Below are 16,091 nucleotides of genomic sequence, written 5' to 3'. Positions count from 1 at the left end.
CGGGGAAAACACGGAGTTTGGAAACAAACAGGCCATGTCACAAGGAGAGGGGGAGGATTATCTACCCACTCATGTGACACGATCAAAGGGCACAGAGCGTGATTGCACTTGAGACACACACTCTATCCCACAACCATCCCAAAGAAACTCCCGACAAAACCTGGGAGGAACTGAATAGAAATACACAGGCACTACTGAAAACAGAAAATAAAACCTCTCTCATTTATAAATAGTACCCAGCACTCTCATTCCCAGAATATTCCAACACACGTGACCACCAACCCTGGGGTCAAAAAAAAAGGTGTAGTCGCTGTACAAGGTGAGCAACAGGAGTGCCAATGCATGCACAGAAAGATACCACAAAACACAAACGTGGTGTGATAGCTGCCGGGGGGGGGGTGGGGGGGGGTAAATACTGGCTAACTCAACAGGAAGGTCTTCCCAAACATCAGAAAGGATGTTGTGAAACTTGAAAGGGTTCAGAAAAGATTTACAAGGATGTCGCCAGGGTTGGAGGGTTTGAGCTACAGGGAGAGGCTGAACAGGCTGGGGCTGTTTTCCCTGGAGCGTCGGAGGCTGAGGGATCTTTATAGATGTTTATAAAATTATGAGGGGCATAGATAGGATAAATAGACAAGGTCTTTTTCCCTGGGGTGAGGGAGTCCAGAACTAGAGGGCATAGGTTTAGGGCGAGAGGGGAAAGATACAAAACTTTTTCACACAGATGGTGGTACATGTATGGAATGAGCTACCAGAGGAAGTGGTGGAGGCTGGTACAATTACAATATTTTAAAAGGCATCTGGATAGGTATATGAATAGGAAGGGTTTAGAGGGATATGGGCCAAATGCTGGCTAATGGGACAAGATTACGTTAGGACATCTGGTTGGCATGGACGAATTGGACTGGAGTTGTCTGTTTCCGTGCTGTATATTTCTACAACTACCGCTGAAAGGAAGGGTAAAGTCACCTCATCTTACCTACCTCAGGTGAAGGGAAGAGATTGAGAAGGAGAATCCTTCATGGTAACCTCCGCCAGTGCAGGAGTTGAACCCACACTGTTCGCACCACAAACCAGCCATCTAGCCAACTGAGCTAACCAGCCAACCAACCTCCCCCTGTGGGATCTTTAATATTCACCCGATAGGGTGCCATGCAATTCCCTACCCAACCTTTAGAAAGTTGCTGAGCGATCGCCTCCATAGCCCACTCTCTACAGTCAACTCAGGGACACTAAACTATCCTCAACTGCCTACAGATCGGAGCCCAAATTAGCAGAACGAGATTTGCTTGGACATTCAACTGAAAGCATTGGTGCTTAATACTGACCAGGTGGTGACGGGAAGAGGGGCGTGAAATGGTCACCTTATGAGGACAGATTGAGCAGTTCAGGCCTATACTCCCTGGAGTTTAGAAGAATGAGTGGAGATCTAACTGTGGTCTTGAAGGTGCTAAAGGGGATTGACAAAGCAGAGAGAGAGAGGATATTTTCTCACTTGGGTGATCTAAAACGAGAGGTTATGGCTTTAGGATAAGGGGGAGCAGACTTAAAACAGAGATGAGGAGGAATTATTTCTCTCAAAGGGTTGTGAATCTGTGGAATTCACTCCCCCAGAGTGCGGTGGATATTGGGAGATTGGGTAAATTTAAGGAGACAGACTTTTAATTAGTAACGGGCTGAAGGCTTACCAGGAGTAGGCAGGAAAATGAAGTTGAGGTTGAGATGTGATCAGCATGATCGTATTAAATGGTACAGCGAGCTCGAGGGGCTGAATGGCCTCCTCCCAGTTCCTTTGGCTCAGCTCATCTGCTGCTAACTCTATGTTCCATGCTCCCTCCAGACTCGACCATTCAGATCCTCTGCTACTGGCATCTACTCTCTAAACTTGAACTCGCCAAAATGCCACTGCCCAATCAGTGATCCCCCCCCAACCCCATTCCCCGTCACCCTGTGACACACACTGGCTACCACAGTCAACCCCCTCAGTCAACAAGACCATGGCTAATCTGATAATCCTCAATTTTATTTTCCTGCCTTTTCCCCATAATCCTTGATTCTGAAATAACTGTAGAGAGGCCAGTATTCCCTCACCAAGTCACCCTCTATTTACACAAGTACAGCACACGGGCTCTGACCAGCCAGCTCAGAGCCAGGCCCTAGACGGAGGAGACTCAGACTCCTGTTGATATCTGTCAGCCAGGACTCCCTGATTGTTAGGCAAAAGTGAGGACTGCAGATGTTGGAAACCAGAGTCAAGATTAGAGTGGTGCTGGAAAAGCACAGCAGGTCAGGCAGCATCCGAGGTGCAGGAAAATCAACGTTTCGGGCAAAAGCCCTTCACATCAGGGATGGAGGTGGAGAGATAAATGAGGGGGGGTGGTGGGGGGAGGGAGAAGAAGGTAGCAAAGATTACAATAGGTGAATGGGGATGGAGGTGATTTTCCTGTTCCTCGGATGCTGTCTGACCTGCTGTGCTTTTCCAGCACCACTTTAATCTAGACTCTGATCTCCAGCATCTGCAGTCCTCACTTTTACCTAGGTGATTTTAACCTTAATGCGAATCCTCTTGCAAGGATGCCTACCTTGAAGTTTTCCTCCTCTTTCCACAAGAATCTCAGTGAGTCTCTCTCTCACTGCAACCCCCAGGTCATCTCCTCTGCCCTGAAGCTCTTCAACCATGTCCTGAAACAGACTCGCACCAGTTTCCTCATTTCCCCTTCCCCCACCTCATCCCACTTCCAACCTTTCAGCTCAGCACCATCCCCATGACCTGTCCTACCTGCCTATCTTCCTTTCCACCTCTCCACTCCACCCTCCTCTCTGACCTATCACCTCCATCCCCACCCCCATTCACCTACTGTACTCTTTGCTACCTTCACCCCAGCCCAATCCCCTCCCACCAATTATCTCTCCACCCTGGAGGCTCCCTGCCTCCATTCGTGATGAAGGGCTTTTGCCCGAAGCGTCGATTTGCCTGCTTCTTGGATGCTGCCTGATTGTTAACCTGGCCCAACCCAGGGAACTCATACTAAATGAGATTGACTTGGCCAAATCATTCCAATCACAATAATTCTTATTGCTTAAAAATTTAAATTGGCCTTGAATGTACTTGAATCAACAACCCTCTATGCTGAGGAATTCCAGATTCACTGTCCTCCTGAGAGAAGACATTTCTCCTCATCTCGGTCTTAAATGTTTAGCCCCCTTACTCCGAGATTATACCTTCTGGTCCTCCCATAAGGGAAACACTCTCCACTTCTACTCTGTCAAGTCCTTTCAAGAATCTTGCCTGTTTCAATAAAATTGTGTCTCAGTCTACTATATTTCAACGAGTTCAGGCCTAATCTACTTGACCTCAACCACCGTCCTGTGGTGACAGAATATCACAGACACAAGAGAGGTGAACAAAGACCAATGTTCTATTACAAATCTGGAAGGTGCTAATCAAAAGGAAGTTCATTCTTCCCTGTTTGCAACACGATCTTCCTGGAGTGCGAGAGAGAAATATTTCAACCTGCCCGTTCACCCTGAGCCTGAGAAACCGGTCAGACTGGGAATGCAGGATCAGCAGGTTCATTCTCAACAGGCAGTCTGAGGGGAGTGGGAAGGGAGCTCCACATTTTTAACATTTAGCGTTTGGAAAAAGAGAAAAGGTTAGAACCAATTCGGACTCTGAGGCAGTCATGCACAGCACAAGGGGCTGTGGGCGCTTTTACATTCTCAAAAGTCCCCAGTGATCGTGTTCGGGGAGGCAGACATCAGCCGAGATCGAACCATCAGACACAGGAGTGGGAAAACCATATAAACCACAGACTGGTGACACCCAGTTTAAAGCTTCTAAAATGTTCAGGCAATCAATTCTTAAATCAAATTTGCCAAGAGGTTTTTGAGGAAGGGTCACTGGACCCAAAACCTCAATTCCGCTTTCTCTCCACACAAGTGCCGCCAGGCCGGAGTTTCTCCGGCAATTTTCACAGAATTTCAACAGCGTGGAGGCAGGCCATTCGGCCCGAGTCCACACCGACCCTCGGAACAGCATCCCAACCCAGACCCACCCCTACACTAACCCTGTAACCCTGCATTTCCCATGGCAAATCCACCTATCCTACACATCCCTGCACACTCAGGGCAATTTCCCTTGGCCAATTCAGGCTAACCTGCACATCTTTGGTCTGTGGGAGGAAACCCACACAGACACAGGGAGAATGTGCAAACAGTTGCCAGAGGCTGGAATCTGGCAGTGTGAGGCAGCAGTGCTAACCATGGAGCCACTGTGCTGCCTGTTTTGGTTTGTGTTCCATAATAAATATAAGTGGGACGTACAGCAAATATCAGTTAGAGAGATCCAGCAAATGCTGGCACCAGGACAAAGTCTGTAGGATGACATTCAAGCGATCTAGCTCACTCTGTTACAATCCATTCCTGTAGCTGCAATGACAGTTGTTGTTGCATAGTTCAGTCTATTATAATTAAATCCATCATTCTGTCACCTCCTCTGTTCATACCAGCAGTATCATTTCAAACTTGTCAGAAGATCCCACTTAGATTTAAATAGCGTTTACAGTACACCTGCTCACTGCTGGTATTTATGTACCATCCAACATACAGTAGGCCCCTCAGTCCCTCCAGCCCATTCCACCATTCAATAAGAACCCCCTCCATTAAAATCTATTTCTGTCTTGAAAATATTCAAAGACTCTGCTTCCACAATTGATAGAGTTCCAAACACGCACAGTGCTGACAGAGAAAAGAAATCTCATTTGTCTTAAATGGTAGACCCTTGGTTCTCGATTCTCACCCGAAAGCACCCAGTCAATGCCCCTCAAGATCACTTATGTTTCAAATCAAGTCACCCTTCATTTTCTAGACTCCAGGTGATACAAGACAACATCTCACCCCCGTCATCTTCTCCACCTCCACCTCCACCTCCCCACATCCCAGTTCAGGTATTAGTCTGGTAAACTTTCACTGGACCACCTCCAACATGTTTACATCCTTCCTCAGGAAAAGGAGGCAAACATATTACTCCAGACATGGTCTCACCAGTATCCTGGATAACCTCCCTATTTCTGATGATAATATTTTCTCTTAGTGCTTGCAATTACTTGCTCTATCTCCATACTAGGCTTTTTGTGCATTAGAACATCCAGATCCCTCTGCATCAGAAATTCGCAATCTCTCACCATTTGTTTTCAAAAACATTCTTCCTGCCAAAATGAACAACTTCACATCTTCTCAGATTACATTGTGCCATATCTTTGCCCAGTTATCTGACCACGCCAAATTGTTTTGTAAACTCCTTTTGCTCTCTTACAACTTACTTGTCCATCTGTCTTTGTGTCATCAGCAAATTTAGCAACCATCCCTCCATCTAAGTTATTTATATAAATTTAAACAGTTGAGGTCCCAGGTCAGACTCCTACAGCAATATGAAAAGGCCTAGTCTACCTACTCCTGTTTCCTGATAGTAACAGGGATAGAAGATTTGTTGCTTATGTTCCCACAAGCTTTTATTTTCTATAAATGCTTTTGTTGAGGCATTTTATGAAATGCCTTCTGGAAAGTACAGTATATCAACTGGTTTCCTCGATCAGCAGCACATCATCTCCTTAAAGGATTCCAATAGACTGATTAAGCACGATTTCCCTTTAACAAAACCGTGTTGACTCTGTCTGATCACCTGGAATTGATCTAAGTGTAACTTCTAACATATTCCCAATGACAGATGTTAAATTAGCCAGCCTGCAGCATTCTGCTTTCCTTCTCTCTCTCTTGTTGAATAAAAGGATTAGCTATCTTCCAATCCAATGGAGCCTTTCCCCAAACAAAGTGTGTTTTGGAAAATTAAAACCATTGCATTGACTACCTCACCAGCCACTTCTTCCAAGACAATAGGAGGAGGTTCTTCAGGAAGAACTAGGGGCATTTATTAGCGCACAGCTCCAACAGTTTACACAGTGCCAGCTCTGTCATGATTCCTTCTTTCCATTTCCTGATGTAATGCTGCTTTTGAGAAGTTACTTATCTCCTTTCTAGTGAAGACCAATGCAATATTCTTGTTGAATGAAATTGGCATGTCCTCACGTTTCATTATCAATTCTCCAGACTTACTTTCTAGAAGACCAACACTCACTTTGTTCACATAAATTTATAGGAACTTGCTATCTTCATATATGTTTTTCTGAGCTCTCTCTTGAACTCCGATTTTCCCCATTCATTTTGTAATTTTATTTTAATATTCTGTCCAATCTCTGACCTGCCATACCTTGGCACAGTTCTGTGCTTTACGTTTCATACTGTCTTTAACCACAGATGTGGATCCATGCCTTGGAATTTCTGTTGGAAAGTCTTTACTGTACATTCTGAAATATTCCCTTAGAAGTCTGCCACATCATCTCTCCTGACCTGTCCTTTAACCTGATCTGCCAATTCACTTCAGCTAGCTTTAAATGCCCCAGAACTGCCCTTATTTAAAGATGTTGAGACTGAGGCAGAGATTCTCTCCCTCAAGAAGAATGTAAAATTCAAATCATATTACGGTCACCGCTCCCTCGTGGTGCCTGCACCATGAGGCCATTCATGAATCCTATCATGGTGCAGAATCCCAGGTCTCCTGCAGCCTGGCCTCTGGTCAGCTCGAGATGGGTCTGCTCCCAGCCTCAGTAGCCCCCTTCCTCCTGTGTGTGTGTTTATCCAGCTTCCCCTTTATTGCACCAATTCCATTCTCCTCAAGCCCTCCCTGTGGGGGCAAGTACCATATTCGCACCACTCTGTGGAAAGAGCCCTTGTCGGATTTTATGGTGACTGTCTGTGTGGAGTTTGCACATTCACTCTGTGTCTGTGTGGGTTTCCTCCAGCTGCTCCGGTTTCCTCCCACAATCCAAAGATGTGCAGGTTTGATGGATTGGCCATGTTAAATTGTCCATAATGTTCAGGGATGTGTAGGTTAGCTGCATTACTCAGGGGTAAATGTAGAGTAATACAGTAGGGGGAAAATGGGTCTTTGGAGGATTGGTTGGCCCAAATGGCCTGTTTCCACACTGCAGGGATTCGATGATTCTATTCTTGAAGTTCCTTCTCCAGTCTACATCGGGCTTCCTCAAGCACCAGGTGCTGTTCTCAACTACAGTCTTTCCCCCATCGTCAAACACACTGCAGGGATTCGATGATTCTATTCTTGAAGTTCCTTCTCCAGTCTACATCGGGCTTCCTCAAGCACCAGGTGCTGTTCTCAACTACAGTCTTTCCCCCATCGTCAAACCCGGGACAGAAGGCCCTTAAATACAGCCAGGTGTCAAATTGTCCGGTTCATACCTCAGCACAGAAAGGGCTCTCACCTCCCAGTTTATCAGTGGGAGACTTCTGTCAAAAGGATGCAAGCTTTAATGCCAAGTGAACAGTCACCTCATCACCGCTGCTCCATCATGTTATCTGAAACAACTGAATTTCTGATTCAAGGAAAGCCGTTCACTCTCCACGAAAATACATTTACTTATAGAAGTACATTTTGTAACTTCAAAATTTTCTGCATTCCCTAAAGTCCAGTTGTTGTTATGTTGGTAATTCAACTGCCACATCCAGTGAGGAGATAAACAAGATCAATATTAGAGGATTAATATTTGGGGATAAATATTGGACGGCGTCTAGCTCTGTGAAGGATATAGAATACACAAATGGTCATCAAGATTGGAGTGCCCTTTCAGCCCTTGGATTTAAGCCAGAATACCCCCACCCCCCACCCCCCCACCATAGTTATCACCTACTCCAACTCCAGAGTCCCAATGCGGTGGCTCACTCCTTCCTACAATCTACACCCTCTCAAGTCCAAACTCATCTACTTCAAAAGGACAGAGACAGACAGTGCAATGCGGAGATACGTGTAGAAAAAAAACCAAGGGCCTGACAATTGATCATGCCTTTCCTGGGGCTGTAACTTTCCAAAGAGTACTACAGACAAAGCAGCACCTTTGGAGAGTTGGCAGCCCAGTGAGCAAAATAAGGTCCCACAAACACATGAACTGGTGTCATGGGACTTCAGTTTATTGCCTCACTTGGGAGCTGGCATCCCAAATAGTGCATTCCTCATTCCTACACGGAGTTATCCTGGACACACAGTCTGGATCATTTGTTCATGTTCCTGGAATGGGAGCCAAACCGACCAGGTCATGACTCAGGGACTAAATAAGTGCTACTGACAAAACCAAGGGGGAGATAATGCAATGAGCTTCAATTTCAAAAACAGCTTTCACCCCCAAGGAGGATGAGCGATGATCCTGCAATGTCAACATCCTGAGGGTAACCATTGACCAGAGACTCAACTAGACCAGCCACATAAACACAATGGCTACAAGAGCAAGTCAGAGGCTAGTGACTCAACCTGACTCCCCAAAGCCTGTCCACCATCTACAAGGCACAAGTCAGAAGTGTGATGGAGTACTCCCCTTTTGCCTGGATGAGTGTAGCTCCAATCATTCAAGAAATGTGACACCATCCAGGACAAAGCAGCCCACTTGATTAATACCATATCTACAAACGTCCATTCCCTCCCTCACCGACACTCAGTAGCAGCAGTGTGTACTAGCTACAAGATACACTGCAGAAGTTCACCAAAGATCCTCAGGCAGCACCTTCCAAACCCATGACCACTTCCATCATGAAGGACAAGGTCAGCAGAACATGGGAACACCACCCCCTGCAAGTTCCCCTCCAAATCATTCACCATCCTGACTTGGAAACATATCGCTGATCCTTCACTGTCAAATGGGTCAAAATCCTGGATTTCCCTCCCTCAGGGCATTGTGGGTCAACCTACAGCACATGGACTGCAGCAGTTCAAGAAGGCAGCTCACCCCCACCTTCTCAAGGGGCAACTAGGGATGGGTAATAAACACTGGCCAGTCAGCAATGCCCACATCTCGTGAATGAGAAAGATAGTCAAGAGTCAGGCTCTATCATGAAAAGGTATTGACACTGATAAACGTCAGCACACAGATTCTTAATGACCTCAGCCCACTGAACTACCACTGCGTGCTCAGCTCCAGGGTCTCACCCATTTCTTGTGGATAGTATACACTGCTGCTACTGAGCGTCTGCATCTCACCAAATGGTTCACACACAACTCATGCAATCACTTTCAAAATAGATCACAATCTGAGGACTGAGGGATGTATAGTACCTGAAAACTGAAAGCCTGGACCCCAAATAGGAGCAGAGTAGGCCATTCAGCCCTTCGAGCCTGTTCCATCATTCAATGAGATCACAGCTGACTTGTGTCCTAACTCCACATGCCTACCTTTGGTCCCTGTCCCTCAACACTGTTGCTTAACGAAAGAAAATCTGTCTGAGATTTAAAATTAACTGATCCAGCATCCATTGCCATTTGTCGAAGAGAGTTCCAAACCTCTCACCCCTTTGTGTATCAAAGTGCTTCCTAACATCTCTCCTCAACAATCTGGCCCTAATTCTCAGACTCTGCCCCCTAGTTCCAGAATCACCAACCAGTGAGAATAGTTTATCTTTATCTAACTTGTCTCCTCCTGTTTACAGCTTGAAAGATTTTGATCAGATTAATCCTTAATCTTCTAAATTCTGGAGTAAACAGGCCTAATTTGCATTGTCTGTACTCATAACTGAACCTCTGAACTCCAGGTGTCATTCTTGTAAACCTACAGTGTACTCCCTCCAAGGGAGAGGGTGAGGACTGCAGATGCTGGAGATCAGAGTCAAAGTGTGTTGCTGGAAAAGCACAGCAGGTCAGGCAGCACCCAAGCAGCAGGAGAATCGATGTTTTGGGCATAAGCCCCTCATCAGGAATGAGCCCGAAACGTCGATTCTCCTGCTGCTCGGGTGCTGCCTGACTGGCTGTGCTTTTCCAGCACCACACTTTCTGTTCTCCCTCCAAGGCCAATTGATCCTTCCGAAGGTGTGGTGCCCAGATCTCAGAGTGCTCGGAGTGGGGTCTGACCAGGATTTTGTATAACTGCAGCATAATTTCTGCATTCTTATACTCCAGTCCTTTAGGTAGATCCCCAAAATTGAAAATTCAAACTCCTTTGCTCTTTCCTTCCTTCCACAACTACGTATTACACTGAACTCCTCAGTAAAGAGCATGAAATTCAACCAAATATTTTCACATCACAAATTCTAAAATGTTGTGTAATTCATGGTGAGAGCGCTGTGGAACTGCCCCCTCACTGTGCTGGGAGGAGAGGAAGTTTCTAATCTTTAATAAAATAAGAATGAGCTAGTCATGTTTACTGTCTTGATAATCTCCCTCTCCATGGGTGGGGACCCTACAACTGATTTCACCATGACTAGGCAGACACAACCAGAAATTCTTAAAAACCACATTCCTTGTGTCCTGACTGATATTTATCCCCAACCGACATTGCTAAAAAAAAACACAAACTGCTCATTTATCAGATTGTTGTTTGTAAAGTGGTCGGTGTGTTTCCTTACATCACAACAGTGAACTGACTTTCAAAAGGCTGTAAAACTCTCAGGGACACGCTTGGACCACTCTGTTGAGGTTCCACTATTTCTTCGGAACGCTCTCAGACCATCAGATATAGGAACAGAAGTAGGCCATTCAGCCCATCGAGTCTGCTCTGCCAGCCAACGAGGTCATGGCTAAGCTGATCATCCTCAACTCCTCTTTCCTGCCCTTTCACGGTAACCCCAGATTTGCGCAAAAATCTGGATTAGTGGTGCTGGAAGAGCACAGCAGTTCAGGCAGCATCCAACGAGTGCCTGAACTGCTGTGCTCTTCCAGCACCACTAATCCAGTATTTGGTTTTCAGCATCTGCAGTCATTGTTTTTACCTTGCTCAAAAATCTGCCTTCCCATTAAAATGGTTTTAAAACTCAAAAGTTCAGTGCAGCACAAAAAAAAAGGGGGAGAAAGTCAGGAGAGGTTGAAGATGAATGGGAACTTTAAGGAAGGTGTGCGAGGCAAGTTTTTGGTTTAACTGCAGAGGGTGGTAGGTGCCTGGAACACGCTGCCAGGAGGGGTGGTGGAAGCAGATACAATAGCAATGCTTACAAGGCATCAAGTTAGAAATCACACAACAACATCAGGTTATAGTCCAACAGGTTTATTTGGAAGCACTCGCTTTCAGAGCGCTGCTCCTTCATCAGCTACCTCCGAAAGCTAGTGCTTCCAAATAAACCTGTTGGACTATAATCTGGTGTTATGTGATTTTTAGCTTTGCCCACCCCTGTCCAACACCGGCTCCTCCACTTTAAGGCAGACATCGACAAGCAGGGAACAGAGTGGTACAGACCACGTATGGGCAGGTGGGATAAACTTAGAATAGTATCATGGTTAGTACGGACATGGTGGGCTGAAGGGCCTGTTTCTGTGCTGTACTGCTCTATGTTCCGTGAATGTACAGGAATCAAAAAAGCTCTGAAGCAAATGTTGCAGAAAGGGATGGTGGCTGCAAGGACAAGAGAAGTGTCTGTTTAAGAGAAACTTCAATCTGGGGGCAGTGGGGAAAACATATTGGTCTGGGTACAAAAAAGAAACTAGCACAAAACAGGCCCAAAATCTAGCAGAACATTTCAAAGATGAAAGCAAACAGTTTAAAATGTTATTGACAGCTCCAAGTACAGCAAGCAACATCAGTAGCATTTACCGAGCCTGTGGGAATTCCAGTTAATATGTGAAAAGTAAACAAATCAACAGACTGGAGGAAAGGATTAGATAAACTAGCATCATCGCCGACTCCAAATTTGCACAAAAGATGGCATCTAACCCTGCAAGGCACGATGAGCAAGTTTCCAGTAACCATCACTGCCCATGTGGTGAAGAGGCTACCTCCAAACGTAGCTCACGAACATGCAGGGTTGGATTCTCGGCTAGTGTTCTGTTGCCTCAGGTTCAGGTAGAGCATGATCCCATTGCAATCCCAGGGGCAGGGTTTGGGGAAAGAGGTGTAAAGATAAAAGAAATAGAAAGAACAAACAAACGAGAACGCTGCTGACAACAGCAACATGTCACCAAAGCTTTTCACCTCGGACTCATCAGGACAAATGCAAGAATGCCAAATTTTTAACATTCACAGTTTAAACTTCCAGAGGGAAAGATGGCTGATTGATTGAAAGCTGATTCTGAAGAACTTGCATTTTTGTAGCACCTTTCACAGCCTCTGGACATCCCAAAGATCTTAAAGAATCTGCAAAATCAGCACGTGTGAACCCCCGGATAGCTGATAGCTATATGGTCCTGTCCACCCGGGATTTGGGGAGACTCACTGACACCAATCCTTCTTCTAAATTACCAGAACTGAGTGGCATACCCACACAATGACCTCAGCCATCCAGGAGCTCAGCCTTGATAAACAGACTCTGTTTATTACATAGTATTTAGTAACCAGTTACATTGCACCAATTCCATATGAAAGTCTCTTGGGAAATATTCAGCTATTCTCAAGTTACTATTAGCTACATGAAACCAAGAGCTGGTCTTCCAAACACAAACTGGTTGGCTCCTCCCAGGAGCAGTTCTTTATAACCTAATGGTTCTAAAGACTAGCTCATGACATTGGTCAAAGTTTGTTCAGGCACGAACTGCCTTTTTCAACAAGACTCAGTTGGTGAAGGATGAAACCAAAGTTAACCTTTATCAAGTTTAGATTATATTTCCGTTTGTGAATCAATCAGCATGCAACTGTACCTCAACCCTCACCTCAACTTTACATACCAAATCCTGACAACATGCATACAGTTAACCACAACCAATTCACAATTAATATCCAGGAATTTCGATCTGTTCTAAATCAACCAGTGGAGTTTTTTTTAAAACTTATTTGTGGAACATGGGTAACACTGGCTAGCCCAGAATTTATTGCCCATCTCTAACTGTTAAGTATCTATCACAGTGCTGTGGGTCTGGAGTCACATGTAGGCCAGACCAGGTAAGGACGGCAGATTTCCTTCCCTAAAGGACATTAGTGAATCAAATGAGCTTTTCTGACAATCGAAAATGGTTACATGGTCATCATTAGACTCTTAATTCCAGATTTTTATGAAATTCAAATTCCACTACCTGCAGTAGCAGGATATGAACCCAGATCCCCAGAACACATTACCTGGATTTATAGTCTGGCTGGGTCTTTGGATTAATAGTCGAGCAATAAGACCATTTGGCCATTGCCTCCTTTTATTACACACCTCTGGAGCAAGTGAGACTTGAACTTGGCCCTCCTGCTTCAGAGGTAGGGACACCATCACTGCACAAGAGCCTGCAACATGCCATGTTCTAACATAGGAATCAAAACAGCCAATTTGCAAACAGAAAGCTCACACAAGTGCTTAAGTGATAAATAACCACATTTATAGGTAATATGAGTTTAAAATAGTGTCACAGGGTCTTTAGATTCAGCCGAGGGGATGGACAGGCCCCTCTGACAGTGTGGATCAAGATCCTGTCCTCTACCTCTCTGTAGTGGGGACTTGAACACTCCACTTTCTATCTCTGAGCCAGGAGCTCAGGCCCATTAAAGTTCAACGAAAAACAAAAACTAAGGGAGAAAACACCGACAACTCTTGACAAGTCAGGCAACATCAGTGCAGAGAAACACAGGGCCGATCCCAGAGAGATGGAAATCCATGAAGTATCAGAAACAGACCCACGGCAGTCTGAACCCATTTTAATGTCTGTTCAACAGGTAACTGTCATCCAGTTCTAATCAACCCGAACTCCAGATGGTTTCAGTCTCTCTGATGCTGTCTAACCTGGATATTCCCAGTACCTCCTGTGGTTACATTCAGACCTTCAATGCTTGCACTCTCCCCTCTGAATCCGAAGGCTCAACTTCCACTCCAGAGCTTAAGCTCAAAAACTAAGACTGACACTCACCTGTGTGGTCCTGAGCGGAGGGTACACTGTCAGAGGTGACAATCTTTCAGGTGAGACATTAAACTAAAAAAGGTCAGGGCAAAATATCCCATGAGATTATTTTGAAGAGGATCAAGTGAATTCTCCCCAATGGTCTGGTCAACCCTTATCATTCAACCAACATCGTTCAAAACAGACTATATGATCATTGTCCCATTTCTATTAGAGGGAGCTTGCTGTACAGAGGGGCGACCATGTTTGCTGCACTACACTTCAAAAACTTATTTAGTGACAGCAGAGTGCTTTGAGATGCGGGTGGTCATGAGAAGTGCTATATAAATGCAGGACTGTCTTGTTTGTAGCTGGAACTCAAGTACCTAATGCAGAGATCTGAAAGCGTGTGGGACTGTGGAGGCAGGAGATGTAGACAGTGAGTGTGCACAAACACACGGTTTGTCTGTTGATGGTGGGTTGGACGTGGGGTAGAGGATGTGTGGGGTAAGCCTATGAGTGGGTGAGTGTGAGATTGTGTGAATGAGTGAGAGAGACAGGCAGAGAGAGAGGAGGGGGAGGAGATGCTGTGCAGAGGAGAGTGTATGCAGATAGTCTGTGTAAATTGCTGTGTACACATATAGGGTGAGTGTGTGCACACAGGGGTGTGGGAATGTTTATAGCTGAGGGTGGGTGTGTGAATGGGGTTAAATGTTTATTGATTTGAGGGGGGGGGTGGGAAGAAAATATGTATACCCAGGGTGTATAGCCCTGATGTGTGTGTATAGATGGGGTTAGCGTTTATAGATGGGCAAGTATGAGTGTGAACATGGAGTGTGTGGGATGAGTGTGCACAGATGGGGGCGAGTGAGAGTACCCACAGGGACAAGTGTTTATAGATGGGGCAAGAGAGAACACATGCAGTAAGTGAGTGAAAGCATCCAGGGTGAGTGTGTGTGTACACCCACAGTGGTAGAGAGGGAGTACCCAGGGTGAGTGTGAAAACACACTGAGTGAGAGTGCTCCGGGTAAATGTGAGAGTGTGCAAAAGAGGACACATGGGGTGAATGTGAGCAGTGTGAGAGTGTAAATGAGTGAGTGTGAGAGTGAGTGTAAATGAGTGAGAGTGTAAACGAGTGAGTCTATGAGTGTGTGTAAATGAGTGTGAGACTGTAAATGAGTCTGAGTGTAAATGAGTGTGAGACTGAGTGTAAATAAGTGCATGTAAATGAGTGTGAGACTGAGTGCGTGTAAACGAGTGAGTGTAAATGAGCGGGTGACAGTGAGAGAGAATGTAAATGAGTGAGTGTGAGAGTGAGAGACAGTGTAAATGAGTGTGTAAATGAGTGTGTAAATGAGTGAGTGTGAGAGTAAATGAGAGACAGTGTAAATGAGTGTGTAAATGTGTGAGTGTGACCCCGCGGTAGGTAGGTACAGTCACACTCACCACCTCGAGCAGTTTGAGGATGCCGAAGCTGGAGCGCAGGTAGTCGGGGTCCCAGGCGAGCTGTAGCCGCCGGTGATGGCCCGGGCGGACCGGCTCGGTGGTCGGCTGGTACGGGCTGCTCGCCCCGGACATCATGGAGGTGCTGGAGGCTTCCGCCTCGAACCCATCGCCTTCCTCGGTATTCCTCATGGTGCCTGAGACCGGGACACCGGCTCCCCGCTCCCAGACAAACTTCACCTTCAGCGGCTCAAAGTTAACTCCAGCCCCGGGGGGAGGAGACCACACCGACTCCTCGGCACACACAAAGCCCGCAGCAGGAGCGCCTGGCCCCGGTCACACAGCGCCTCGGCAGCCGCCTCTCAGGCTGCGATCCCCGGGCGGGTGAGGGAGCGGGAGCCGCTCGCTGCTGCCTCCTCCCTCCGTCTCTCCGTAATCCCAGCTCCAGCTCCAGTCCCTCCCTCTGCACCGTCTCACCTTCTCTCTATAAACTCCCACCATCCCCTGATTTAAACCCGCACTGTCCCTAACCACTGTCATCCACTGTCCTCACATCAATCTCCCCAGCCATTCTCTCTCTCTCTCTGTCTATTCCCCTCTCCTCTCACTCTGCCCATTCGCATTTTCTTCCTCTCTCTGCTTATTGGTATTTTCTGTCTATTTTCATCCTCATTCTCCCTCTCTCTATTCTCTCTCTCCTCAGTCTGTCCCTATTTTGACTCTCTCGTGTTTATTCCCACTTTCTCTCTTTCCTCATTCTCTCTCCATCTATTCTCATTCTTTCTGTTTATCCTCATTCTATTCCCTTTCTCAGTC

The 16,091-nt window shown here is 46.0% G+C and overlaps 1 protein-coding gene across 1 annotated transcript in view; it reads right to left on the bottom strand.

Moving 5' to 3' along the window:
• Positions 1 to 15,851, bottom strand: part of cmtm4 (CKLF-like MARVEL transmembrane domain containing 4) — a 78,071-nt gene extending 62,220 nt beyond the window's left edge. The window contains exon 1 of the mRNA XM_072595821.1: positions 15,279 to 15,851. Coding sequence (XP_072451922.1) covers positions 15,279 to 15,467 — 189 coding nt within the window. The 5' untranslated portion in view covers positions 15,468 to 15,851. The remainder of the gene's footprint in view (positions 1 to 15,278) is intronic.
• Positions 15,852 to 16,091: the final 240 nt, after the last annotated feature.

The sequence above is a fragment of the Chiloscyllium punctatum genome, chromosome 26 (genome assembly GCF_047496795.1).
Source record: "Chiloscyllium punctatum isolate Juve2018m chromosome 26, sChiPun1.3, whole genome shotgun sequence".
NCBI classification, from domain to species: domain Eukaryota; kingdom Metazoa; phylum Chordata; class Chondrichthyes; order Orectolobiformes; family Hemiscylliidae; genus Chiloscyllium; species Chiloscyllium punctatum.
Note: the sequence above shows the minus strand (reverse complement) of the source record. Positions and strands in the feature narration are given on the sequence as shown.